Genomic DNA, 25,295 nt, shown 5'->3' with positions numbered 1-25,295 from the left:
ACGCCACAGAAAGCACGGAGGTCTGTGTCTTCCTGAGGAGGAGGATTTGAAGTTCAAGGCCAGCCTTGGCAACTTAGCGAGGCCCTAAGCAGCTTAGTGAGAACCTGTCTCAAAACAAAAAAGGGCTAGGGATGTGGCTCAGTGGTTAAGCACCTCGATTCAGCTCCCCAGGAACAAAAAAGCAGCACCCAGACCATAACGGCTACATGCCATCTGATTCTTGTCCCCCCAGCAGTGGGACTGAGCTCAGTGACACTTTGCGCTGAGACGGCTCCCCACCCCTTCTCTCTGGAGACAAGGCCTCGCCGAGTTGCCCAGGCTGGCTGTGGGCCTGCCATCCTGCCTCTGGGGTCACAGGTGTGGCCTGTGTGTGGTTACCATGTCATGGCATCATGTGAGCCATGCTTACCCAGTGTCACCTGCCCCCGGGGGGTGTCCCTCCTGCCTTACAAGAAGCCCAGCTGCTGCCTTACTTTCTGGCCTGTGGCTGGGTTCCTCTGTTGTCCCCCACCCCCATCCTTACCCTGGTGCATCACAGAATGCACGGTGCCCCTGGGTCTGTAAGTCCTCGGGGCTCCCAGTGTGGGAGCATGTGACGGCGAGACCATGGGAGCGTCAGGATATGGGAACATCCCCTGTGAACACTGGAATGCCCAAGCCAAAATCGTAAACCTCTGAGGCTGCTGGCCAGCAGATGGGTGCTGTGGGCCCTGGACAGGCCTCGCCCTTCCTGATATGCCCTCATGCCCACAGACTACCCGTGGCGCTGGAGCCAGGCCATCCCCATGAACTCCGCTCTCATCAAGTGGCTGTACCTGCCCGACTTCTTCAGGGCCCCCAACTCCACCAACCTCATCAGTGAGTGCCTCACAAGCAGGCCCGCATCCTGCTCGTGCCACCCTGGGGGGCTCACCTGCCAGCCTCCGGAGGCCACAGAGGCTGCGCCTGCAGGGCATGTGGACCTGCAGGACATGGGAGGAAGGGGCCCACCGGGTACTGCCAGGCGGGCCCAGGGCCTGTACTTCTGAGCCAAGTGGGCCTGCCCCTGCCTGCAGTCACGTCTTGATAGGGCCCGAGGACAGGTCCAAGCACTCACTGTCCCTCAGGCTCACAGGCCATGGCCATGGTGTGCGGCCCACGTTTCCTGCCACACACACACGCAGCACACGTATGCACAGGCACCACCTGCTGATGTCCTCATGCTGCCCTGTGTTCAGTGGTGCCTACGGTGTGACGTGGCCCCGGCAGCTCTCCTGTGTCCGCAGGTGACTTCCTCCTGCTGCTCTGCGCCTCCCAGCAGTGGCAGGTGTTTGCAGCCGAGCGCACTGAGGAGTGGCAGCGCATGGCCGGCACCAACACTGACCACCTGGAGCCACTGCGGGGGGAGCCCAACCCTGTGCCCAACTTCATCCACTGCAGGTGGGGGCACATGCCCACCATGGAGGGCCCTGCTGGGAGGGGGCAGCCAGGACGACCAGCAGCCAGCCGGTGACACTTGCCTGCAGGTCCTACCTGGACATGCTGAAGGTGGCCGTCTTCCGCTACCTGTTCTGGCTGGTGCTGGTGGTGGTGTTCATCACGGGGGCCACGCGCATCAGCATCTTTGGGCTGGGCTACCTGCTGGCCTGCTTCTACTTGCTGCTCTTCGGCACCACCCTGCTGCAGAAGGGCACGCGGTCCCGCCTCGTACTGTGGGACTGCCTCATCCTCTACAACGTCACAGTCATCATCTCCAAGAACATGCTGTCGGTGAGCTGCCCGCCCGCCGTCCCCACTCCCGAGGCTCGGCTGGCCCTTGCCCTCCCCCAGGCCTGGCTGACCCTCCCCCTCCCCCAGCTCCTGTCCTGCGTCTTCGTGGAGCAGATGCAGAGCAGCTTCTGCTGGGTCATCCAGCTCTTCAGCCTCGTGTGCACCGTCAAAGGCTACTATGACCGTGAGTGGGTGCGGCCTGGGGCAGGGGGTGCATAGGGATCCCCGGTGCTCAGGCCTTGACCCCTGGCCATGCCGGTACCTGTCCCACAGCCAAGGAGATGATGGGCAGGGACCAGGACTGCCTGCTGCCCGTGGAGGAGGCTGGTGTCATCTGGGACGGCGTCTGCTTCTTCTTCCTGTTGCTACAGCGCCGCGTCTTCCTCAGCTACTACTTCCTGCACGTCAGTGTGGACCTGCAGGCCACCGCCCTGCAGGCCTCCAGGTCAGCCCCAGCCCAGCTAGCACCACGGGCACCTGCACTCTGAGGCTCTTGTGTCACCTGGAGGGAAGCCCGAGAACACTGGCCCCCTATGGATCGCCTGTGCCCTGGCCATCCCCAGACTGGAGCTCAGAGGCTGAGTGCTGCATGGACCTGGTGTCAGCCCTGACTGTGACAGTGTCTTACCTCCTGGGCACAGAGTCTGATTAGAGCCAGCCTCATCTGCCTCTCCCAGGGACCCCAGTGCCAGGGGTGGGGACAGGCGGAGCTGAGTCCTGCCCTCACGGCTCTCCCCACAGGGGCTTCGCCCTCTACAATGCAGCCAGCCTCAAGAGCATCGAGGCCCACCGCAAGGCAGAGGAGAAGTCCTTGGCCCAGCTGAAGAGACAGTAGGTGCCCTCTGGGGCGAGGACCCTGGGGTTTTTCTGGCCAGCCTGGCACTCAGAGCCCACTCCCTCCCACAGGATGAGGCGGATCCGTGCCAAGCAGGAAAAGTACAGGCAAGGCCAGGCAGGCCGTGGCCGCCCGCAGGCCGTGGGCCCTGAGGACCCTGTCCAGGAGCCAGGTGAGCGTGGATGGAGCCCAGGACCTGGGAGGGCTCCCCATGTCCATGCCCACCGGAGCCTGCCTGCCTCTGTGTCATGTGATGTCCCCAGAGTTCCCTGCCTATCATTGTCCTATGCCATGTGGTGTGGTCACTTGTCCCAGCAAGCTGTGTGGCCACCCTGTGACTGTCTGTCTGCACTCGTGGGCCCTCTTTCCCAGCCTTCCAGGCCGAGCCACAGGACATCCTGCGGCTCCAGCACTGCAGGGGCTCCGTGTCTGTGGTGGCTCCCACAGCCTCCCCGGCCCCTCCCTGTCACCTCACTCTTCGCCCCACCCCTCCACAGGGCCCAGCAGTCCAGGGGGCGCCTCCTCTCCACCGAGACAGTGGTGGCGGCCCTGGCTGGACCATGCCACAGGTACCCTGCCTGACCATCTACTCCAGATACCCTGCTTCTCCCTGGTGCCTTCCTGTCCGGTCTGGTCTCGTCCTGCTCTCTGGCCTGCGTCCATGCATGCTCTGCCATCCCCTAGCCTGCTGGCCCCCCACTAGGGTGGCAGTTTGGGCAGCGCCTGTGCAGGTGGTGGGACAAGGGGAACTTCTGGGCAGTGTAGCTGGGTCTGCTTTTGGCTGATGCCCGGTTGAGGAACTGGAGGGCCTCTCAAGGGTCTTGCTGGGAGGGGAAGCCCTGCCTGGGGGCTGGGTCTCAAGCCCTCTCTGCCTGCAGTCATCCACTCTGGGGACTACTTCCTGTTTGAGTCTGACAGTGAGGAGGAAGAGGAAGCCCTGCCGGAGGACCCCAGGCCATCAGCACAGAGCGCCTTCCAGGTGAGATGGTGGCCCCCTTCCCCTCTGTCCGTGGAGGTCCTGGCCTGGGGCCAGGCAGCCTGAGGTGGGACAGAGGCTTGCAGGGTCTAGGCAGCCAGCTCTGCATACCCCCTTCAGACCTCCCTAGCGGCGGGAAACAGGCCCTAGGCTGGGATGATCACCAGCAGCCGCCTGCCCCTCCGCGCCTTACTTCCTAGGTCCTGGCTCTGGCCATGCTGGACTGTTGCTGCCAGGGCCTGGTCTGTGGAGCCTGCCGTAGTTGCTGGGCACATTTGTGTCCTGGGGCCAGAAGGGCCCTCTCGTCCCTGGTTCTGATTCTCAGTGTGGGGCCCTGGTGCTGAGTAGCAAGGACCTGTGGGTGGGCTGCCTTCACTGTGCCCTCCCACTGCAGCCCTGGGGTCCCATTTCCAGAGGAAGTGAGGGCAGCCAGGTCCCCGGCCGGTGCAGTGGCCAGGGCTGGGGCCAGGCCCTGACAAGCCCAGGTTCCTCCTCCTCTTCCCTGGGAGGGGAACTTGGGGCCAGGGTCCTGACCCACTCCTGGGCTGGCAGATGGCGTACCAGGCCTGGGTGACCAACGCCCAGACAGTGCTGAGGCAGCGGCGGGAGCAGGCGCAGCGGGAGCAGGCGCACCAGGAAGGGCAGCTGCCTGCTGGTGAGTTGCGGCAGGGCTGTGGTGGGGACCAGCAGAGCTGAGAGACACTGACCAGTCCCCTGTATCAGGAGGTGACCCGAGCCTGGGGGAGCCCGTGGAAGCCCTCGAGGATGAGGTGGCAGGTGAGTGGGCCCCAGGGCAGGGATCAGGACTCTCCTGGCCAACCCCTGTTTCAGCATCTCCTCCCTCCCTACAGGCCGAGGCCACGTCATGCAGCGCGTGCTGGGCACCATGCAGTTCTTTTGGGTGCTTGGCCAGGCTACGGTGGACGGGCTGACACGCTGGCTGTGTGCTTTCACCAGGCACCACCGCACCATGAGCGACGTGCTGCGTGCAGAGCGCTACCTGCTAACACAGGAGCTCCTGCGGGTAAGCTGTGCGGTCACACCCACTGCAGACCCCTCCCCACTCCTGCTGGGTGCTGCCCTGCCCGTCAGGAGCAGAGCCCTGAGACCCTCCATGCCTGCAGGGTGGAGAGGTGCACCGGAGCGTATTGGACCAGCTGTATGTGAGTGCAGCTGAGACCACACTGCCAGGCCCCCCAGAGGCCCGTGACGGACCCAGCACGGTGTCAAGGTGGGTGGAAGACTGAGGGGGCTGGAGCTGAGCCAGGGCAGCCCCAAAGCCGGGGCTGATCCCTTAGGGGCGCTATGGAGTGGAGCGTCCCAGCTATCCCAACCCTGTGACCTGGCTCCCCACAGTGGGCTGGGTGCTGAGGAGCCCCTGAGCAGCCTAACAGACGACATCAGCAGCCCCCTGAGCACCGGCTACAGCACCCGCAGTGGCAGTGAGGAGATTGCCACCGACTCCCGGGACCAGGCTTCCCTGCAGGGCTCCCAGGAGCTTTTGGCCAACGCCCGCGTGCGGACGCGCACAGCCAGCGAGCTGCTCCTGGACAGGTGGGGTGGGGTGGGGCTGGGCAAGGAGGGTCGGAGCCACCTGCCTGCATGGCTGCAGCCAGGTGGTTCCTCTGCAGGTGCCTGCACATCCCCGAGCTGGAGGAGGCCGAGAGCTTTGCGGCGGAGCAGGGCCGAACGCTGCGGCTGCTGCAGGCCGTGTGCCAGTGCGTGGCCGCACATTCCGAGCTGCTCTGCTACTTCATCATCATCCTCAACCACATGGTCACCGCCTCGGCTGCCTCCCTGGTGCTGCCCGTGCTCATCTTCCTGTGGGCCATGCTGTCCATCCCCAGGCCCAGCAAGCGCTTCTGGATGACAGCCATCATCTTCACGGAGGTGGGCTGCAGCCAGTGGGGCCAGGGAGGGGGCAGCCCGGCTCCGTGCTGACCCCCTCTTCTGCAGGTCACGGTGGTCACCAAGTACCTGTTCCAGTTTGGCTTCTTCCCCTGGAACAGCCACACGGTGCTGAGGCGCTACGAGAACAAGCCCTACTTCCCCCCGCGCATCCTGGGCCTGGAGAAGACGGACAGCTACACCAAGTGCGACCTGCTGCAGCTCATGGTGCTCTTCTTCCACCGCTCCCAGCTGCTGGTGAGCACACGCCCCAGCACCCCGGGGCTTGCGGGCCAGACAGCGGGCAGCCCAGGGTGGGCCTGGTCCAAGCATGGTACAGCTGGTGTCCTCACTGTCCTCCTTGCCCTCCACACAGTGCTACGGCCTCTGGGACCATGAAGAGGACCAGTTCTCCAAGGAGCAGAGCAGGAGCAGTGGGAAGGATCAGGGGGCTGAGGCGGGGCCAGAGGTCCTACTGGGACCCCAGGCAGAGGCAGGCGCCGGGCACCAGGCAGAGCTGGGGGTGGCAGGAGCCACGACCAAGGACTACATCCAGGTAGAAGCGAGGGCTGTTCCTGAGGATGGGGCTCCAGAGCCCCAGGTGGACTTCAGGCCTCAGGACACAAGACGAATCAGCCTGCGTTTCAGGAGGAGGAAGGAGAGGCCTGGACCCGCAGGAGCGGCAGCCATGGGTGAGAGAGCTCTGACCACAGCTCAGTCCCACTGGATCTCACAGGCAGTGCTGGCTCCCGGCTGTTTCAGGGGAGATAGAGGAGGCCGGACGGCCCATCCCATCCCTTGGAGGTGCCAGGCCCAGCAGGGGACCAGCTGGATTCCGGGACAGGACAGCACTTGGCTGTGGGTTCTGGCTCTTCCAGGGGGACAGAGAGGTACACTGCTGTCTACAGGGCCAGCAGCAGAGCATGTGCCCTGGCTGGCCTCAGCTGCCCCTTGACAGGGCCATGAAGAGGCGCCCCCTGTACTGTCTGCTTCTCTGTGAAGTGGCCAGAAGCCAGGCCCAGTCCCCCGGGGGCTCAGCCTCCACACTTCTCGCCCACAGAAGCTGTGGATGGGGAAGAGGAGGAAGAGGCTGCGGGAAAGAAGGGGCCGAGCCGTTCTCAAGAACGGATGAAGGCAGCCGCGCGCTGGCTGCAGAGCTTCTGCCTGTCCCTGTGAGTGGCCGGCCCTTCTTTCCACATGGCAGGGAGGGGGTCCCTATGGCCAGGCACCCAGCTGAGCCCCCTCCCACAGGGCACAGAGCATATACCAGCCCCTGCAGCGCTTCTTCCATGACATCCTGCACACCAAGTACCGGGCAGCCACAGACGTCTATGTCCTCATGTTCCTGGCGGACATTGTGGACTTCATCATCATCATCTTTGGCTTCTGGGCCTTTGGGGTGAGCAGGGCTGGCTGCCCGGGTAGGTGCAGTCCAGCTGCTGCCAGCGGCCCAGCTCTAGCTCCCCTCCTCTGCCCCTTCTACAGAAGCACTCGGCCGCCACAGACATCACATCCTCCCTGTCAGATGACCAGGTGCCTGAGGCCTTCCTGGTCATGCTGCTGATCCACTTCAGCACCATGGTGGTAGACCGTGCCCTCTACCTGCGCAAGACCGTGCTGGGCAAGCTGGCTTTCCAGGTGGTGCTGGTGCTCGCCATACACCTCTGGATGTTCTTCATCCTGCCAGCCGTCACCGAGAGGTGGGGTCTTCATCCCGGGGTGGGCACGACGCAGGGCAGGGCCTCCGTCTCTGACGGTCCCTGCTACCCTGTCCCAGGATGTTCAGCCAGAATGCCGTGGCCCAGCTGTGGTACTTCGTGAAGTGCATCTACTTTGCCCTGTCCGCCTACCAGATCCGCTGCGGCTACCCCACCCGCATCCTGGGCAACTTCCTCACCAAGAAGTACAACCACCTGAATCTCTTCCTTTTTCAGGGGTGAGTGGTCTTCCCAGGGGTCACCAAGAGCAAGGGGCAGCTGGGCTAGGTAGCCTGTCAGAGCTAGCATGGGAGACCCTCCTGATGGGATCCTGACCTGGCAGGTTCCGGCTGGTGCCATTCCTGGTGGAGCTACGGGCAGTCATGGACTGGGTGTGGACAGACACCACCCTGTCCCTGTCAAATTGGATGTGTGTGGAGGACATTTACGCCAACATCTTCATCATCAAGTGTAGTCGAGAGACAGAGAAGGTAGGACCAGGCCTGGGAGAGGGACAGCAGGGTACTGCTTCCCCAGAGGCTCTGCCTGTGTGGACAGGAGGCCAGAAGCCAACCACAGGTCAAAGGAAGGATTCTCCGAAACCCTCTGGAGCCCAGGCATGGTGGCAAGTGCCTATAATCCCAGCAACTCTGGAGGCCGAGGCGGGAGGATGTAAAGTTCAAAGCCAGCTTGGGCAACTCAGGGACCTTGTCTCAATAAATCAAGTGTCCAGGTGCAGTGGCACACACCTGTAATCCCAGCGGCTTGAGAGGCTAAGACAGGAAGATCTTGAGTTCAAAGCCAGCCTCAGCAAAAGCAATGCACTAAGCAACTCAGTGAGACCATCTCTAAATAAAAATAGGCCTGGAGATGTGGCTCAGGGGTCCAGTGCCCCTGGGCTCAATCCCCAGCACCAAAAGATAAACAGAACTCCTCCAGGCAGGGGGCAGCAGCCTTGGCCTTCTAGAGGTGGGCGCTCAGCAGGGCAGCAGCCCAGAGGCTTAGTGGGGGAGGAAAGGCCACATGGTCGCTGGTGTGTTCCTCCGTACAACTTAGCCATTTATAGAGTGCACACATCGGTGGTGCTCAGCACACTGACAGCTACCAGTGCAGTGGATCTTAAAGAAGTCCTGTCCCCAGTAGCAGTCACACCATTCCTCCGCCTCAGCCCTGGCAGTCTCCAGTTTGCTTCCCATCGGTTGTGCCTGTCATAGGCCTTCCACAAACAGGCCCACAGCACCATGTTTCTAAAGTTCTCCCACCTAGGGGAAAGTCAGCACTCCTATTTATGCTTGCATAATACTCCATGGTATGCAAAAACCCTGTTCGCTTGCCTGTGCCTCCCCAGTGATGGACTTTCCTTGAGTAGTGTTGCTGTCGACATCACAGTCTCTCATGAGTGTGTGGGCGTCCATCTATGGAGGCGCCCTGGACCTGTGGGCAGGCTCTGGCTAGGATTTAAGGAGCTGCTTTCTAAGCAGCTACTCACTCTTACTAGCAGTACAAGGGCTCATTTCCTGACATGAAATAAGTGGCAGCCAGGAGCGGGGGTGCCCACCTATAATCTCAGCAACTGGAGAGGCTGAGGCAGGAGGATCCCAAGTTTGAGACTGTAGCGAGAACTATCTCAAAGTAAAACAGGCTGAGGATGTGCTCAGGGAAGTGAGCTGCCGCCGCTCTGTGTGTATTCTGGTCCTCTCCAGACAGCTCGTTTGGGGACGTGCTCCCAGGCTGGTGTCTTTGGAAGCACAAGTTTACTTTCTTCCCTTCACGGCTCATGCCTTGTTAGCCTGAGAGGTCATAAGATGATGCCTTGAGGCTCATGCCCTGGGGCCTGGCTGCAGGGGGGCTGCCTGCAGGCTGGGCCAAGCCAGCATTCCTGGGGGATGCCCCCACTGGACACCTGGCCTGTCTAGGTCTAGCTGCGTGTCTGTGCCCACTCTGCCCCAGGCTGGCCACCGTAGCTTTGTGCTGACCCCAGCTGGAGGCTAGAGACCTTGGCCCTGAGGGGCTGGGTGACCTGTGTCTTGCCGCAGAAATACCCCCAGCCCAAGGGGCAGAGGAAGAAGAAGATCGTCAAGTACGGCATGGGCGGCCTCATCATCGTCTTCCTCATCGCCATCATCTGGTTCCCGCTGCTCTTCATGTCACTGGTGCGCTCTGTGGTCGGCGTTGTCAACCAGCCCATCGATGTCACTGTCACTCTCAAGCTGGGTGGCTATGAGGTGAGCTGCCTTGGAAAGCAGGGCAAGGCCCCTCCGCTCCCCGATGTCTCACCGAGCGCCACCCCAGCCTGTCCGTGACCCCCAGGTTCCCCATCACCCACCCTGTTGCCCACCAGCTGCCCTGTCCCCCGCCAGCCCCTGTTCACCATGAGTGCCCAGCAGCCGTCCATCGTGCCCTTTACACCTGAAGCTTATGAGGAACTGTCCCGGCAGTTTGACACCCACCCGGTGAGTGGCCCCCCGGCTGTGTCCATGTGGTGAGAGGGGATGGCCTGGTGGGTGTGGGGGTGGCCACCCCCACTGAAGCATGCCATGCCACAGCTGGCCATGCAGTTCATTAGCCAGTATAGTCCCGAGGACATCGTCACAGCTTACATCGAGGGCAGCTCTGGGGCCCTGTGGCGCATCAGCCCCCCAAGTCGGGCTCAAATGAAGCGAGAACTGTACAACGGCACTGCCGACATCACCCTGCGCTTTACTTGGAACTTCCAGAGGTGGGTGCTGTGTCCCGGGGACTTGGTGGGTGCTCCCTGCAGGGGCTCATGCTTGTCCACCTCCAGGGACCTGGCCAAGGGCGGCAAGGCGGAGTACACCAATGAGAAGCACACCCTGGAGCTGGCCCCTGATAGCTCGGCACGGCGGCAGCTGGCCCGCCTGCTGGAGGGCACTTCCGACCAGTCCGTGTGAGTGGGGGTCCTGGTGGGGTGGGCAGGGGTTGGGGGAGCCCTGGGCCTGACCCAGCCCATGTGCTCTCCCCATAGGGTCATCCCCCACCTCTTCCCCAAGTACATCCGTGCCCCCAACGGGCCTGAAGCCAACCCCGTGAAGCAGCTGCAGCCCAGTGAGTGTGGGCAACTAGGGGCTGGGACCAGGGGCCGGGACCACCTGGGCTCTGGGGGGGGGGCCCTCCTGGTTCCAACCATCCCCCGCTGGCTCTGACCCAGACGAGGAAGCCGACTACCTAGGTGTGCGCATCCAGCTGCGGAGGGAGCAGGTGGGGACGGGGGCCGCCGGCTTCCTGGAGTGGTGGGTGGTGGAGCTGCAGGACTGCCACACGGACTGCAACCTGCTGCCCATGGTGATCTTCAGCGACAAGGTCAGCCCCCCGAGCCTCGGCTTCCTGGCCGGCTACGGGTGAGTGAGGGGCCTGGGGACACCCACGATGCTGGTGGGGGGCTCTGGCAGCAGCCCAGCCTCACTGGTCGTCCTGCAGGATCGTGGGGCTGTACGTGTCCATCGTGCTTGTCATCGGCAAGTTCGTGAGGGGCTTCTTCAGCGAGGCCTCCCACTCCATCATGTTCGAGGAGCTGCCCTCTGTGGACCGCATCCTCAAGCTGTGCCAGGACATCTTCCTGGTGCGCGAGACCCGTGAACTGGAGCTGGAGGAGGAGCTGTACGCCAAGCTCATCTTCCTGTACCGCTCCCCAGAGACCATGATCAAGTGGACGCGCGAGAAGGAGTAGGAGCCTGGCTCCTGGCACCGGGAATGAAGGCACCGCCCCACGGGCAGCAGGGCCACCAGGGCCAGTGGTGCTCCTTGGGCCAGGGGCACAGCTGTCCCCAGTCAGGGCCATGAGCTGTGACACGTCCTCCCTGGCCCACCTGAGCCCTGATGCTGCTGTCAGAAGGATGCTAGGTCCCCACCTGTTGCCCCTGTGGGCCCAGGACTGGCCACACCGAGCCTGGGGGCCTGGCCCTCCCTTCCCCATGCGTACTGTAGAGTTTTCTAATTAAAAACATTTTTATTTATACACATGGACAGTCACAGGCCAGTCCCTGTATTCTCGCCTCCCTGCTCCTGTGTGGTCAGCCTTGCTCCTGGGGGCTGGGCGAGCGCATCTTCTGCCTCAGAGTCACTGTCCTCGATCAGGTACTCCTGGACCTCCGGCATGACCCAGTCCCTGGGGAAGTGTGCAGTGGGAACCCACCCTAAAGGGCTCCCACCCACCGGGAGTCTTCCAGCAGAGGGGTCAGCAGTACCTCTGGCTGCGGAGCTGGGCCTCGGCCAGGATGTAGGGGGGCAGAGAGTCCAGAGAAGGCTGCGATAGAAGCCGTGTAGGTGAGGAGCTGTGCCCCAGCCCACCTGACACCTGGGAGCAAGGGCTCTAGTGGTGCAGGGCGGCCCTACTCACCAGGTCCTTCATGTTCACCCGGCAGCCATAGCACAGCTGTTCCATGACCTGGGCCTGGACACCCTTCCTGTGGACATAGCTGAGCTGTGTGCCTGGTCCTGGTGCTGCCCTAGGCCATGGACCCCCAGACCCCAGCTGGCCACAGATGGAGCAAGGACTCACTTGCAGGCTGCCCTGCAGCAGGCCTGGCCCTCCCCTGCAACGCAGCCAGGCCCTGTGGTTGTCCCAGCCTCAGCTGGCGGGGTGGACGGCAGTGTCTGGGAGAGACGCGAGGTCTGAGCTCCAAAAGCTGTGGCGCTGTCTGTAAGCAGAGGGAACCTGGAGCTCCTGAACCCACACCCACTCCCTCCCCAACCCAGCACCCCAGGTGCAGACCATCAGTGTCGACATCCAGCGCACACAAGCACAGGAGACAGCGGGGCCCTGCGGGGCCGGCAGCACGGCCCTCCCGGGGGGCCTTTACCAGCTTCTCACTTGTCCTGCAAGAGGGCAGCGAGTGGTCCCATGGGGGCCCTGGCCAGGGGCTCTGTGCCCTCCCAAGCAGAGTGCCCCTTCACACCTACCTGTACACAGTGCTGATGGTGGAGGGGAACTGGGTCTGCAGCCTCAGGATGAAGGCCTCCATCAGCCGGTGGATGCTGGCCTTTTCAGGGGCCTAGGGAAATTGGATAGGGCTAGGGAGGGCCCTAGCGCAGAGGGGCAGCCCTCAGGCTGAGACCAAGGTCCCCTGGAGTGGCTCCACACAGCCAGCCCTTGGGTCTACCCTTTCTGGGGAAAGCAGCACAGAACCCACTTCCAAAGGGCCACCCCATCATTCCCCTCAGAGACAGGAAAGGAGCAGGTGTGCCCAGAGGAGCCTATTATTGGCACTACCAGAGGCAGGTGGCAAGTACTGAGGCCCCAGTGTCAGCCCAGAGGAGGCCACTCCCACCCCTGCAGCTAACCTGGTGGGCCCACCTTGGTGTCAATGGCTGGTGTGAAGATAGAGGGGACAGCAAACAGGCGGTTGTAGAAGGCAACCTCCTTCAGCGTGTGGTCCCGCATGGGGCGCACCACCACCACATCCCCATGCCGCTCGTCCGAGAAGCCCTAAGGGTGGGTGCAGTCAGGCTGACCCCGCCTGCAGGTAGATCCCAGGACCCTCTTCCATGGGGGAGTCCCCAGGACCAACAAATGATCCTGCGCAGGAAGCCAAGGGATAAGTGTGGGGAGGGGGCACCCCGTGTCCAGGTCCTACATACCGTGTCCCAAGCCAGGAAGGCCCCTCTCCCCAGGGCCAGATTGGTCATGAGCTTAATAGCCAAGCGAGTGCAGCTATCACCGGTCATCACCTTGGAGTAGCCATGGACTCGGGCCACATGCAGGATGAGGTGGGTCCTATGGCAGAAGCAGAGGGTTGTAGACAATGGAGGTCTCAAAGGGCAGGGCCCCTGGGGGTGGCTCACCGCAGGGTCTGAAGTAGCTCCTCCTTGGCTGTGAGCGTCCTCACAGAGTCAAACAGTCTGCAGAGGGCCGCAGTCTGGGTGGCTGTCGGGGACCTGCCCAGGCTGCAGGGCCCCGGGGAGTCCTGGGTGTGGGGCTGGTGTGTCTGTTCCCCACCCAGCACATGCTGCTGCTGGAGGAAGCTGTCCACAGCAGACTTATAGGCCTCCTCCGTCCCCACTGGCTCCTGGGCAGAGCCCTGCAGCACTGCTGGTGGCAGGCCAAACACCTTCCAGAACACAGGAGAGTGTGGTGAGGCAAAGCACGCACATGCCCTCCAACACCAGTGGGGAGCTAAGTTCCAGGGCTGCCCCAGCAAGCAGGCACGTGGCCCTGTGGCACCCCAACAGTCGCCTCCCGGGCCTTTCACCTCTTCCAAAGCAACTGTGTGCCACGGAAAGCCGATGTTCTGTAGGACTGACTTCACCTCAGCCAGAGTCTTTGCTCTGTCCTCTGGGCTCTGACCACAGGCTGCTCCCTCTGCAGATCCCAGGCAAGAGGGGTTAGGGGTTGCAGAGGAAAAGCCTGAGCAGAGCAGGCTAAGGGGCTAACTCCATGAAGAACTTCCTGCCAGGCTGCACTCTGAAGGGCAGTAGCTTCTGGGGGGATGGCAGGTGCCCACCGCTTTCCTCTGGGGCCATCCTCAGAGCAGGCAGTGGATTCCCATATAGTGGCTAGAGATGTCCCAGACCTCCACACCCACCCCTTGGCAACAGTACCAAACTCGCCCTTTTTAGCCACTGGACCCATGATGGGACTAGGCAGGTGCTCCTGTCCCCACACCCCACCAACTTTCCAACACAGTCTGAGACCCCAGGACAAGGGCGCCGTCCAATACATAGTCTCCTTCAGGAAAAGGTCCCAGTTGGGGCCTGACCCCACGTACCGTCAACATAGACAACCCCTGGCACAAAACGTAGTCTTTTGGCAGAATCCTGACTCAGGCCCTGGAGAAAGAAGTCAGGATTGGGAACTCAGACCCTGGCCAGAACCCATGGGGTATTTTCCAGCAAAGAATATTTCTCTGGCTTTAAAGCCAACCCAAAAGGAGGAAAGAGCCCCCTTTTAGTAAACAAAGGCAGTCAGACCTGTGGGTGAGGCTCTGCCCTTGCTGAGGAGAGGGCCACAGGTCTTTCTTCCCCAGTGAAAAATACATCTGTCTGTAGAAGCCTCAGAACCTGCTTTCACCAGTCCCCTTGATGTCCCAGGAACCTCTGAGACCAGCAGCTAGGTCCACAGGGGCCACTGTGCCACCTGCCTGGGCACCTTGGACCACTCAGAAAACACTCTTGCAGTAAGAACAGAGGCAACAAGGCACTGGAGGTCGGGGCATAGTGGGCATGGAAGGAGCAGTGCCAGATCTACAAAACAGCCTCAGGGGGGGCTTATCTCATCACCCTGCAGGCAGGGGCCTATCTGGGCCAGTGCCCTTAGCCAGGCTGACACCCCCCACCCCATCCCAGTGGCTACTGCCTCCTCACCAGCCCCATGAAGCTTTGCCCCCCAGGAAGCGTGGAGGAAGTGTGCATGCCCTCCCCTCTGCCGAGGCCCCGAGCCCAGGGGAGCCCTCAGGTACTCCTGTAGTCCAGGTTGGCAACTCAAGTCCCACCCACTCCCTCTGTCCCTCCTGCATGTGCTGCCTCTCTGCCTACACACGTCCTCTGGTTTGTGTACCTGCTGAATGCACATCCCAGCTGGGGGCTGTGATGCTTCCTAGTGCCAACCAACTGCCCTTCAGTGCTGGCTGAGAAGGAAGGCTCCCCACCCCAGCTGGGCCCAGTAGCCTGGCCTAGAGGGTAGTACAGACCCACCTCAAGTACCTGCCAGACCATGGAGCTGGACGAAGGACCCCCAGACCATGCCAAAAGCACCTGGGGAGAAGAAATATTAGCCAACACGTGCTTTCAACACCATGTGCCCCCACACCTGTGGGTAGCCCCAGATACCAAGTCCACCCTCAAAGCCCAGATGGGCTACAGTGGGGAGAGGCTGCCTGCAGAAGAGGCACCAAGTGTTGAGAGCAGGGCCCCAGATCTACCTTTTCACCAGGAAAGATGAGCCGATTCTTCCCCAGCATGGCTCTGAACTTGTGCACGTAGAGGGCCTTGAAGCAGTCCCTGCAAGACAGACGCTCAGCACAGGCAGCAACCTGGGGCCCCACTGGGTTACTCAGCCTTTTAGGGGCAGCATCTGCACAGAGAAGCTCTACCAGCACCTGGCAGAGGGCTTCCCCAGGGGGCACTAAGGTTCTTGGAGTCCCATCCAGACCCCAGCAGGTGTGAGCGACACAGGGCACGGGGCTGCATCTAACACCCCATGAGTGCTCAGGAAGGCTTTTGGCAGAAGAGATGGGGCAGGGCCTGAATCCTGCTCTCAACTCTCCCAATAAGCTCCCTCAGAGACCTTCCAGCCCCAGGGAAGGTCTCCACTTCAACAACAGGCCCGCCAGAAGCGACTCAGAAGAAACATGCTGACAACCTGGTTTTGAGCCCTTCAGGCAGCAGCGCAACCCCTCGAGTTGGGAGAGGGGAGAGGGGAGCACTGAATAAATTGCAGAGAGTGCCTAACATTCGGGGTCTCCAGGCCCACCCACCAGAGACTCCAGCATGCCAAACCCACTGAAGCATGAATGGCCCTGAAGCACAAGCAAATAGAAGCCTGGGGTCTCCAGAACCCAGAGCAGAACTTCCAGCAGGGCACAAGAGGCTATGCCCTCAAAAGCATTCCAGCTGGCTCCTGGACCCCTCCCTGACTTGAGTCAGATTCCCAGGCCCAAGCCCAGCAGTTTCCATTTTAAAAGTTTTTCTGGGGTTGTAGCTCAGTTTGCCTAGCATGCACAAGGCTCTGGGTCTGACCCTCCGCACCACAAAGAAACAAAACTCTTGGCATCCCTGGCATGCAGCCAGGGTAGAGCAATGCTGGATACAAGGGGAGCAAGGCTTCTGTGAGAGGCTGCCTGTGCCCCAGGTCTGCTTCCTTCCTGTCAGAAACACCCCGTGTCCATGGCAATGCCTCCCAACACCGAATGAGCACTTGGTACAGGAGCCAACATTTCTACCCCACAGCAGCTCAGTGTTTCAAGGTAAAATGATGAGCCCAGGGTCCAGTCCAGTGCCTGGACACAGAAAGTGACTTCCCAGGTGCAGCTCAGTGAGAACAGTCTGATCATGAGGAGGCAAGGGTGAGGCTGTGGGTGAGGAGAACCCTGCCATTCATTCCCTGCTTTGCCAGCTGGGTTCCAGCATGGTGGATTCCTGTGAACAAGGGCTTTGCACTCACAAAACCACTCTCCCAGGGGCCAGGAAAGGCCAGAGTTTCTACACATGCCTGGTCTGAGTCACCAGAGCGCCTCACTCAAAACCTAGATTCTCAAAACTTGCACCAGGAGAGCTGGCCTCCCACCCCTTCTCAAGACCACACATATAGGATGGTTAGGAATGAGGAAGTGTTTGGAAAATAATCTCCTTGCTCTCTTCCTCTCCCAGGAACATTTTTAAAAGCATCCTCCCAGAGGCCAGGCGTGGTGGCACACACCTGTAATCCTAGTGTTTCAGGAAGCTGAGGCAGGAGGATTTCGGGTTCAAAGCCAGGCCCAGCAATTTGAGGAGGCCCTAAGCAATTTAGCAAGACCCTGTCTCAAAATAAATAAATAAATAAGGCTGGGGGTTTGTCTCAGTAGTTAGAAGTCCCTGAATTCAATCCTGGCTTTAAAAAAAAAAAGCCCCATAAGAAAAAAATAGCAATATAAATAAATTATAAAAGAAAATTACATCTACTATGTTGCATATATATTTATATTTTTTAAGTAGTATATCTAGTATAATCATTCATATTAATTGTCACATTTTTTAAAAAACAAAGCCCAAGATTTCTGGGGACCAACTTAAAGACATGAGGTAACTCCCCCAATAAAATAAGGCACACCGCCCGAAGAATGAGAGGGCTAACACAGGAGAGATCTAACCCTAACCCTGGGGAGCTACAACCTAGGGAAAACGGGAACACCAAGCTGTCACTGGCCAGAGTCACAGACACCACGGGAGGTACCCGAGCCCCGGGCCCTCGGGAGAAGCCAGGCTTCGGCCCAGCGGCCCGGGGAGGCCGGAGCTCTCCCTCCAACTCTGACCCCCGCCCCGCCGCCGTCCCACCCGGAGCACCCGCCCCTGGTGGCCGCCGCCCGCTCTCCACGCTCCCCACAGGTGCCCTCCGGGACCGCCCAGGCCCCTGGCAGTGGCGCCCCACTTCCACGACAGGCCCCAGGGACACGGCGGCGACGCGGCCCGCGCGGCTCACCGGCAGAAGGCGTCGCCCGCTCGGATCACCACCACCGGCAGGCCTTCCCGGCACTTCACGCACTTCTGCGCCCGGCTTGGAGAACCAGAGAGAGCACGGTCGCACGGTCGCACGGTCGCACGGTCGCCCGCTCCCGCCCCGCGCTCCCTCCCGGCTGCCCCCGAGGCCGGCCCGGGGGCCTCCCGCTCCGCCCGCAGGGGACGCGAGGGCTCGTCCGAGCCGCCCGCGGCTCTCACCCCGGCCTGGGCGCCGGCGGGGGCTCCCGGGGCGCCGGCTCCGCGTAGTGCTCGCCCGCCTGGCACATGGCTGCGCCCGCCGCCTCCCGAGCGCCGGCGGCCAGGCGGGCGCGCCCCGATGACGTCTCCGGGGACCGTGGCGGGCGCTCCCCGTGACGTCACACGGCGCCGGCGCGGCGGTGACGCGGGCCCGGCCGGCCAGGACGGGGGGGGCGGCGGCGGCGGCCTGGCCCGGGATGGCGATGTTCCGCAGCCTGGTGGCCTCGGCGCAGCAGCGGCAGCCGCCGGCCGGGCCCGCGGGCGGCGACAGCGGCCTGGAGGCGCAGTTCAGCTGCCCCATCTGCCTGGAGGTGTACCACCGGCCCGTGGCCATCGGCGGCTGCGGCCACACGTGAGCGCGCGCCGGGAGCCGCGGGAGGGGGACGGCCGGGCGCGGCGGCGGCCTGCGGGCGTCAGGGCCGCGCCACCGCCGCCCGAGCCCCGGGTGCTCAGAGGCCGCCGCCGCCGCCGCCGCCGCGCGGGGCCCCGAGGTGTGCAGACGGGCGGGCAACGCAAATAAATGACTTGTGGCGTGTGCTGTCAACTGTTTGTCCACCCGCTGTCCGCTCGCTCTGACGACAGAGGAAAGGAGTGCCCTTCAGTTGGGGGGCTCGTTTGGAGCCTGGTGCTGTTTTGTTTTGAAGGACTGGGGTCACGCCAGAATGCAGGCCGGCACGGAGGGGACCGGACCCCAAGCATCCTGCAGGGGTTTCCAGCGTTTCAGGAACTGAACCTGGAGCATGTAGCTCCCCCTGGCCCAGAGCTGTGCTCAAGTCCCAGACCTCTGAAGCTCCAGCCCGGTTGGGAAGGAGTCAACATGAGTGTGCGCTCCTACCTCCCCTAAGTGCTGCATGATACAGCTCTGGAGCGATTCCGGGGATGGGGAGAGAGGGCTGGAGGGCTTCCCAGCAGTGGCCATGCTGCTGAGGAAGCTGGGTGCTGGTTCCAGGGAGTGGGGGTGGGCAAGGTGCACCCAGCATGGTAGGAAGCCCTAGAACATTTTGCAAACAAAGGCAGCTGTCTGGAGGCTCCTGCTGCAGAGAGGGAACTGGAACTGCTGGGTGGGCGTGTGTGCCTGCTTGTCATCCAAGGATGAGGATGGTGTCAGGATCCAGAGCTGCCTCACGTTCCTGCCCCCTGGTGTCAGGCAGCACAGACACTTGCTTATACCAGAGAGTGGTGCCCTGCTCCTACTCAGTTGCTTGGCTGTGACATTTTGGCAGGACAGGCTCTGACAGAGACTTGTTTCTTGTGAGCACACGCTAGTAGGTGTGTTGTCTTCTGCATCTTCCAGACTGTGGTTGAGAGGACTGTGAGGCTTGTCTGCGTTTTGGAAACCCTTTATAGGTTTGGTGCAGTGTCTCCCTGAAACCAGCACCTTCACCGTGATGTGGGCCACAGCCTTTTGGTTTCTCAATCTGTACAAATCAGTATTTTCCCTTTCTCTTTTCCAAAATTGGTCTTTTCTTAAAATGAGAGCTGCATGACAGGATGGAGACTCCATGGGACTGAGAAGCATCTTTCTTGTCAGCTCTTCTCATTGCTGATCCTTAAGAACCCTTTGTGTGGCCTCTGCCTTGAAAAGATTTCCTCCCACTTTGCTGGCTTCATTTCCTGGCTGTTGCCTGCCTCTGACTTCCTTTGTCTGTCAGGTGCAACCGAGAGAGGTGTGCAGATGAACACAGAAGGTTTAAGGGCACATCCTGTCCCCTTGTTAAAAGTTCACTGATGGTCTGATTCTTTCCTTGCCATGAGCTCTAGAGCCATTTCCCTTCTGAAGACTGGCTTCCCTGTGGTGAGAGGGGCCCTGCCTGGAGGCAGAGGAGGTGATGGTAGGGGAGTCTTCCAGCCTGAGCTTTGAGCAAGAGGAACCTCAATGGAGCAGCTCGCAGACATGGCCTTAGGGCCCCAAAGGAGCTATTGCCTGCTGCCTAAGGAACAGCCTAGGGTGTGAGCCATATCCAGTCCAGAAGCAAGTGGGCCAGGACACACACAACCATGAGGCTGCCCAGGAAGCCTTTGTAAGGCAGCCTGCAGTGGGACAGCTGTCAGGCTGGCCTGAGAAGACAGGCCTGATAGCCTTGTGGATCTCTGAAACTGGCCCTTCCTAGCTCCCTGGTGTGTACAGGAGCCCAGGGCAGAGTGACATTGGTTGGTGCCATTTGACCTGCAGCCCATCCTGGGCAGTCCCAAGTGCTAGGCAAGTTGGCCCCACTCCCACCATTCTCAGCCACCTCACTGGGCTGCAGAAGACCCTAAGCAGACGCAGGGGGACTTTCTGTGGGGGAAGCTGCTGCTTGCGGCTGCTGGCCCACAGTGTGCCAGGGTGGCAGTCACTGCACACCTGGTCAAGAGCTGTGCCTTATCTGTGAGTATTCTAGTCTGCTTTCTGCTCCTAAAGGGCTGTGACTCAGGAGTCACCCTGCAGGTGGATCAGGTTCCTCCTGAGCTTTCTTGCATCCTGCACAGGAGTACAGGGCATGCTGCCTTCTGGAAGAAGTGGCTGCGACTCAGCCTGACCTTTTCATGTGGCCCTGCCTGCTATGGGTAGTAAGGATTCCACTGAGATGGAAGCCAATGCGTTCACACAGTCGCACAAACTCCCCACGGTGTAGAACACTCCGCCCTGGAAAGGAGCCCAGTGCACACTGTCCTCCCCAGCCCTGGCCGCTGCAGGTCTGCCTCCATCATTAGGCGTGTCTGCTGGAACTTCGTATAGCAGCCCTGTCCACAGCACATGGCCTTGGTGTCGCCCTTGGCTAGAGCTCAGGGGCCACAGGGCACCTCTGCCTTGAGCAGGTGAGGCCCGAGCAGGCCCATGTATGTTGCTGCTTTGCTCCTCTCACGTTTCCTCCACCAGTGTCACATCCACACTGGATGCTGCCACTGTCTGCCGCCATGAACACCTTGTGCCTGGCCTTGCCAGCCCCTTCCTCAGGCTCACCAAACCCTGGGGCCAGGGACAGCACTGGGGTGATATGTGGTGCTGGCAAGACCCCCACCCACTCGGAGGAAGTGACTGAGGCCCTCTACTCTGCAGGACAGGCTCATAGGAACTTGTGTGTCCTGGAAGTCCTTAGGTCTTAGGATGAGTCTGGCCCCTTTCAGGTGCGGGATAATCTGACTAGCCAGATGGCAGAGGGCAGGAAGAGGGACGAAGGTGCCTCAAGCTCTGGGCACCACAAGAAGGACCTTCTCTTGAGAGGGGATGAGATCATGTGAGGAACTCTGGCCTTAACCTTAACTGAGTCATCTCTAAATTCAGTACCGTTCCCACATCCCTTCCATCCAGCCTGGCTTCCCCGTCCTTACCCCATGGCCAGCCTGCTCAGCGTGCAGGGAACTTCCTGCAGTCTGCAAATTCTCCATCTTTCTGTTGGGGCTGGGCCAGCTCTGCCTCCTCCAACTGAGCTCCGTCCTCAGGGCTGGAGTCTGTGTCCTTGTGTTCAGGAGTTTTGTTGAACGGGCTGTCCCCACAGTGCTGCTGGTGAAGCTGTACTGAGGTCATCCTGTGCAGCTGGCGCCCCCTACTGGCAAGTGGCAGGTGGAAGTGGTGTGAACGCAGGCTGGAGTGTGGCCAGGCCAGGCCAGGCCCCTGCTGCCAGCAAGCAGGGCTCTGGACAGTCTCTCCAGGTGATGTTGGCTAGAGCTCAGGGGCCACAGGGGACCTCTGCCTTGAGTGTGTGTCCAGTACCTGAGCCAGCCCAAGTACAGCCCTTCCTGTCACTGAGCCCCTCCTGCCGAGGAAGCTGTCCCCAGTTGACAAACTGGCCAGCTTCAGCTCTGTGCTGTCCAGTGAGTCCAGGGCTCTTCCCACAATTGTTAGTGATTTTACTCTCTGTGCTCCTAGGCTGTCCCCTGCCCTCTGAGGTTCTGTTGTCACCCTGACTAGGAGCCCGTGGGACAGAACCTCCCCCTCCTGTAGGGCCACGTGTGCTGGAGGCTGAAGCCGTGACTCTGCCCAGCCTCAGAACACAGCAGCCCCATTGCTGGGAGGGGACCCTGCTCATCTTTTAGCCAGATGGTGCCCATCCTTCTGGTGGGCCTTGGGCACGGGCATAGCCCTCTCCAGGAATGTTTGAACAGCGAGTCCTGTGTGCTAGTGCATGAGAAGTGGCCTCTATGAGGCCCATGCTGGCCACCAGCCCTCAGGCCCATGTCCCCTGCAGGTTCTGTGGGGAGTGCCTCCAGCCGTGCCTGCAGGTGCCATCCCCCCTATGCCCGCTCTGCCGCCTGCCCTTTGACCCAAAGAAAGTGGACAAGGCTGCACATGTGGAGAAGCAGCTGTCCTCCTACAAGGCACCTTGCCGGGGCTGCCACAAAAAGGTACATGCTTGACCTCTGGGGGCAGAGCACTTGACCTCCTGGGGCAGGGCGGGAGGGGAGGCTTCAGGCTGCAAAGCCTGCCACCTTGTCCAATTGCCAGAGGAGACTGAGGTGCTAGGGCAAGGCGACTGGAATTGGCCAGCTGGAAGGGGTGTCCTGCTGGGGTGCTCCCTCCAGCAGAGGTGACCTGTTGGGGTGTCTCCAGTTGGTTCCCTCAGCAGGTATGCCCCTTCCCCTGGCTGGAATGCAGCTGCTAGGGCCTCCAGGTCTCCTAGGAGCAGAAGGCGTGGCCACGGCTGCAGACTGAGCCAGCCTCACCTCCCTGCCTGTCTCCTAGGTCACCCTGGCGAAGATGAGAGTGCACATTTCCTCCTGCCTGAAGGTCCAGGAGCAGATGGCCAACTGCCCCAAGTTCGTCCCTGTGGTACCCACGTCCCAGCCCATCCCCAGGTGGGAAGCCTCCCCTCCTTTCCATCTCTGAGCAGGTTGGGGGTGCTCAGTGGGCAAGTGACTCTAGGGAAGCCATGCCACTCATAGATGGGGACAGCTCAGGTGTGGGAGCCAAGATGGGGACCCACACCAGGCGGGGGGATGGACTAAGAGATGGCACCTCCCAGGGTGGGCAGCACAGGGTCTCCTCATTGGCCACACCCCCCTACCCCCACTGAGCCGGGGTGGGGGAGAGGGAGGTGGTTCCCTGTGCGGTTCTCAGCAGTCAGACCCGAGTGCAGATGTGTGGGCAGGTTTGGGCTGGTGGTCTTCAGGGCTCCAGCTCTGCCTCCTGCCTGCCAACCACGATGCTCCTGCAGCCATGCAGCAGTTGACTCCTGACTGGAATTTACAGAGCAGAGGGCAGGCTGGCCACTCTCTGTGTGAGAGAACAGGGTGGCAGTGCCCTTTGCTCCCTGACCCCACAGTTGCTCACTGTCCTCCTGCTCCACCAGCAACATCCCAAACAGGTCTACCTTCGCCTGCCCCTACTGCGGCGCCCGCAACCTGGACCAGCAGGAGTTGGTGAAGCACTGTGTTGAGAGCCACCGCAGTGACCCCCACCGCGTGGTGAGCGCCAGCTGGGAGGCCGTGGGCAGGGACTGCCTGTGGTGCCCAGCTGCCCAGGGCCTTCCAGGATCCCAGGGGTGGTGGCATGTCAGTCTTGGGGTGCAGTGAGTGCCACAGTGAACCCTCATGAGCCCCCATGTGTCCCTGGGCAGTGGAGGTCGAGTTCCCTGTGGGAAGCCCTGGCCACACACTGGCCCCTTTGTTCCAGGTATGCCCCATCTGCTCCGCCATGCCCTGGGGCGACCCCAGCTACAAGAGCGCCAACTTCCTCCAGCACCTGCTGCACCGGCACAAGTTTTCCTATGACACCTTCGTGGTGGGTGCCCTGCCCACACCCCTCCCTCCTCCTGCTCGACCCAGCCAGCTTTAGGGCCCAAGTGTCCCAAGAAGGCCAGAACAAAACCTGAGGGGCCCATTGGAACAGGACAGGCACAGGGGCCACTAGAGGACACTAGGCACCAGAGCAGCCACAAGTGCTCTAGTGTCCCTGAGGCGGCACCTGGGGGACAGAGCGCCTTCGGTGGGCCAGGCTTCCCAGGTGTTTCTGGAGGGAAGCTAGAGGACTCCCCCCCCCCCCCCCCGTGCTCTGCTCTGTCTTCCTCTGCAGTGGGTCTGGAAGGGAGCCCCCCCAGGCCTGTGGATCCCTCACAGCCTCTTCTCCCCTCGGGCAGCCCTTCCTCTCTGTTTACTCCACCTCCCACCCTGCCGGCCTCCAGCCACCCAAGACTCCTGCCGACTCCGGCCCACTGCTGGAGGTCTCGGAGCCTTCTGGCTTGCCTGTCATCTCAAAACCCCAGTTCTTACAGTCGGAGGCAAGAACGGCACTCCCACGGGTGCATCCACCCTGGAGCACGGTCAGGGCATGCAGTGTCTGCAGAGGCCAGGCCGCCCTCAGGACCAGCTTAATGCAGAACTAGGGAAGGCAGACAGGTGTCCTGTGCTGTGAGCCGTGATCAGGGAGATCTGAAGCAATGGAGCGAGTCTGTGTGGGGCAGCTGGGACCAGGAGTAGCCCAGCTCTGCAGGGGTCAGCTGGGCTCTTGTGACCTTGCCCATCTCCATTTGCTGTTTCCAGGACTACAGCATCGATGAAGAAGCTGCCTTCCAGGCTGCCCTGGCTCTGTCCCTCTCTGAGAACTGAAGGTGTAGCCAGCCACCTGCCCCTAGCCTGGGGTCCAGGACGCCCTCCCGCCTCAAGGAACAGGGCTGTTGCCCTCCTGCCCAGGAGCACACCTCACCGGGCCAAGTGGGATCTCCTGCACGAGGAGGGCTCATCCGAGAGCCTCTAGGGCTGGACCTGGCTGGCTACCCCTTGCCATCAGCAGGGCTGCCTGGGTCCTGGCCAGCCGCGCTGGGCATTCGGTGCTTTGAGGGGCAGGTGCTGCCATCTGGGACTTAGAGCAGTCGCTGTCTCTTCCAAGCCACGATGTCCTCCTTGCTGGGAAGCATGGGGTGCCCTGAGGTGTGCTGCAGGAACGGGAGGAGGAGCCCCGCCGCCCGACGGGCATCCAGCTCGCTTCCACATACGCACCTGGTACTGGCTTTTGTGATACTTAGAAACCCCAGCGTTTTTCTATCTTATCCCATGTGATAATCTTTTCACGTTTTATAGAGCAAAGACGAAGCAGTTACCTTCATATTGCAATATCTGTGTTTGACTAGGAAGAATAGTATTTTTATGGAACATTTACAAAATTATATTTTTAAAAAAAAAGATTTAAAAAAAACGTGTAAGGGATCAGTGTGTGGAGTGCAGGAGCAGTGGGTGCTCTGGAACCAGAGGCAGCTGGTGTCCTCTGCAAGGGAACCGAGGTGGCAAACCCAGGCTGCTGCTAGCGGGGGCTCTGGCTTGTGGTTTATTTGGCGATAACCAGGAGAAGACACCGCTCCCTCCCTGACTGCCTGCCGAGGCTATGCCTACAGACGCAGGGTGGCCCGTGCAGTGTGGGGGCTTCCTCTGCCAGGTCCTGGCCTCGGCCCAGAGTCACCTTCCAGAGCAGACCACATCCTTCCCAGGCAGAGACTGCATCCGACAGTGGCAGAGTGTGGGGGGCCACCAGTGGCCTGCTGGGAGCTGGGTCATGCCAGAAAACACCTGTAGGCTCTCCTGTTGTGTCCATGGCATAAATTATTGCTGTCTTTTCAAAAAAAATTAAATGTTTCTGAGCATCTGCAGAGGCCTGTGTTGGTTCTGTTCTCGGTGCCCAGTGAGGACGCTGGAGCACCCGCCCTCCTCTGTCTGAGTCAGCAGCTGCTGCTATGGCTGTGCCGCCCCAGGTGCCCTTTCCCTGCTTTCCTAGCCTCTTGTAGGGGGCACAGAACCACTGAGAAGACCCTGGCCAGGCCGTCTCCCTCTGAAA

At 61.1% G+C, this 25,295-nt stretch overlaps 3 protein-coding genes across 12 annotated transcripts in view; 2 read left to right on the top strand and 1 right to left on the bottom strand.

The window, feature by feature from the left end:
* The window catches only part of Piezo1 (piezo type mechanosensitive ion channel component 1 (Er blood group)), a 48,234-nt gene extending 37,112 nt beyond the window's left edge, over window positions 1–11,122 (top strand). For all 3 annotated transcript variants that reach the window (XM_005335423.4, XM_040280197.2, XM_078032817.1), the window contains 29 exons: window positions 754–858; window positions 1,266–1,419; window positions 1,506–1,749; window positions 1,837–1,933; window positions 2,023–2,194; window positions 2,491–2,580; window positions 2,656–2,756; window positions 3,082–3,153; window positions 3,463–3,563; window positions 4,113–4,215; window positions 4,284–4,337; window positions 4,412–4,584; window positions 4,685–4,791; window positions 4,917–5,114; window positions 5,192–5,450; window positions 5,517–5,705; window positions 5,824–6,139; window positions 6,508–6,619; window positions 6,699–6,846; window positions 6,933–7,147; window positions 7,225–7,383; window positions 7,488–7,635; window positions 9,181–9,369; window positions 9,505–9,597; window positions 9,691–9,863; window positions 9,930–10,052; window positions 10,131–10,210; window positions 10,314–10,503; window positions 10,583–11,122. In XM_005335423.4, coding sequence (XP_005335480.2) covers window positions 754–858; window positions 1,266–1,419; window positions 1,506–1,749; window positions 1,837–1,933; window positions 2,023–2,194; window positions 2,491–2,580; window positions 2,656–2,756; window positions 3,082–3,153; window positions 3,463–3,563; window positions 4,113–4,215; window positions 4,284–4,337; window positions 4,412–4,584; window positions 4,685–4,791; window positions 4,917–5,114; window positions 5,192–5,450; window positions 5,517–5,705; window positions 5,824–6,139; window positions 6,508–6,619; window positions 6,699–6,846; window positions 6,933–7,147; window positions 7,225–7,383; window positions 7,488–7,635; window positions 9,181–9,369; window positions 9,505–9,597; window positions 9,691–9,863; window positions 9,930–10,052; window positions 10,131–10,210; window positions 10,314–10,503; window positions 10,583–10,832 — 4,415 coding nt within the window. In that variant the 3' untranslated portion in view covers window positions 10,833–11,122. The remainder of the gene's footprint in view (window positions 1–753; window positions 859–1,265; window positions 1,420–1,505; window positions 1,750–1,836; window positions 1,934–2,022; window positions 2,195–2,490; window positions 2,581–2,655; window positions 2,757–3,081; window positions 3,154–3,462; window positions 3,564–4,112; window positions 4,216–4,283; window positions 4,338–4,411; window positions 4,585–4,684; window positions 4,792–4,916; window positions 5,115–5,191; window positions 5,451–5,516; window positions 5,706–5,823; window positions 6,140–6,507; window positions 6,620–6,698; window positions 6,847–6,932; window positions 7,148–7,224; window positions 7,384–7,487; window positions 7,636–9,180; window positions 9,370–9,504; window positions 9,598–9,690; window positions 9,864–9,929; window positions 10,053–10,130; window positions 10,211–10,313; window positions 10,504–10,582) is intronic.
* Ctu2 (cytosolic thiouridylase subunit 2) lies at window positions 11,092–17,643 on the bottom strand. Of its 5 annotated transcripts, none has more exons than XR_013431107.1 (15): window positions 17,513–17,643; window positions 17,277–17,351; window positions 15,022–15,100; window positions 14,795–14,854; window positions 13,870–13,930; window positions 13,354–13,463; window positions 12,947–13,212; window positions 12,743–12,878; window positions 12,459–12,590; window positions 12,065–12,156; window positions 11,877–11,980; window positions 11,664–11,802; window positions 11,502–11,585; window positions 11,350–11,408; window positions 11,092–11,270 (listed from the first exon to the last, which is right to left on the bottom strand). XR_013431107.1 is itself a non-coding variant. In XM_078032819.1 (15 exons), exons 1-15 carry the CDS (start codon window positions 17,578–17,580, stop codon window positions 11,132–11,134), a joined length of 1,575 nt encoding a protein of 524 aa, XP_077888945.1. In that variant the 5' UTR covers window positions 17,581–17,643; the 3' UTR covers window positions 11,092–11,131. The 5 variants fall into 5 exon arrangements, 4 of the variants coding, with proteins under 4 accessions (XP_077888945.1, XP_077888944.1, XP_077888947.1 ...); XM_078032819.1 differs by having other exon boundaries at window positions 11,502–11,568; window positions 11,664–11,790; XM_078032818.1 differs by having other exon boundaries at window positions 11,502–11,568; window positions 17,513–17,642.
* A 47-nt stretch (window positions 17,644–17,690) lies between these two features.
* On the top strand, window positions 17,691–25,110 carry Rnf166 (ring finger protein 166). Of its 4 annotated transcripts, none has more exons than XM_078032822.1 (6): window positions 17,691–17,903; window positions 21,721–21,877; window positions 22,215–22,327; window positions 22,795–22,936; window positions 23,089–23,252; window positions 24,011–25,110. In XM_078032822.1, the coding sequence occupies exons 1-6, from the start codon at window positions 17,749–17,751 to the stop codon at window positions 24,222–24,224; spliced, it is 945 nt and encodes a 314-aa protein (XP_077888948.1). In that variant the 5' UTR covers window positions 17,691–17,748; the 3' UTR covers window positions 24,225–25,110. The 4 variants fall into 4 exon arrangements, with proteins under 4 accessions (XP_077888948.1, XP_077888949.1, XP_077888951.1 ...); XM_078032823.1 differs by having other exon boundaries at window positions 17,692–17,903; window positions 22,822–22,936; XM_078032825.1 differs by having other exon boundaries at window positions 17,693–17,903; window positions 23,145–23,252; window positions 24,011–24,209.
* Window positions 25,111–25,295: the final 185 nt, after the last annotated feature.

This window comes from Ictidomys tridecemlineatus, chromosome 15, assembly GCF_052094955.1.
Source record: "Ictidomys tridecemlineatus isolate mIctTri1 chromosome 15, mIctTri1.hap1, whole genome shotgun sequence".
Classification (NCBI taxonomy): domain Eukaryota; kingdom Metazoa; phylum Chordata; class Mammalia; order Rodentia; family Sciuridae; genus Ictidomys; species Ictidomys tridecemlineatus.
The sequence above is the reverse complement of the archived record's forward strand: the minus strand, read 5'-3'. Positions and strand labels throughout refer to the sequence as shown.

Bases quoted from the DNA above. Each gene is read 5' to 3' on its own strand.
- Rnf166 (XM_078032822.1), top strand. From the start codon at position 17,749: ATGGCGATGTTCCGCAGCCTGGTGGCCTCGGCGCAGCAGCGGCAGCCG. The intron at 17,904-21,720 runs GTGAGCGCGCGC...TGTCCCCTGCAG, and splicing joins ATCGGCGGCTGCGGCCACAC to GTTCTGTGGGGAGTGCCTCC. The intron at 23,253-24,010 runs GTGGGTGCCCTG...TGCTGTTTCCAG, and splicing joins TTTCCTATGACACCTTCGTG to GACTACAGCATCGATGAAGA.
- Ctu2 (XM_078032818.1), bottom strand. From the start codon at position 17,580: ATGTGCCAGGCGGGCGAGCACTACGCGGAGCCGGCGCCCCGGGAGCCC. The intron at 12,157-12,458 runs GTGGGCCCACCA...CAATTTCCCTAG, and splicing joins CACCAGCCATTGACACCAAG to GCCCCTGAAAAGGCCAGCAT. The intron at 11,803-11,876 runs GTCTGCACCTGG...CTCTGCTTACAG, and splicing joins GCTGGATGTCGACACTGATG to ACAGCGCCACAGCTTTTGGA.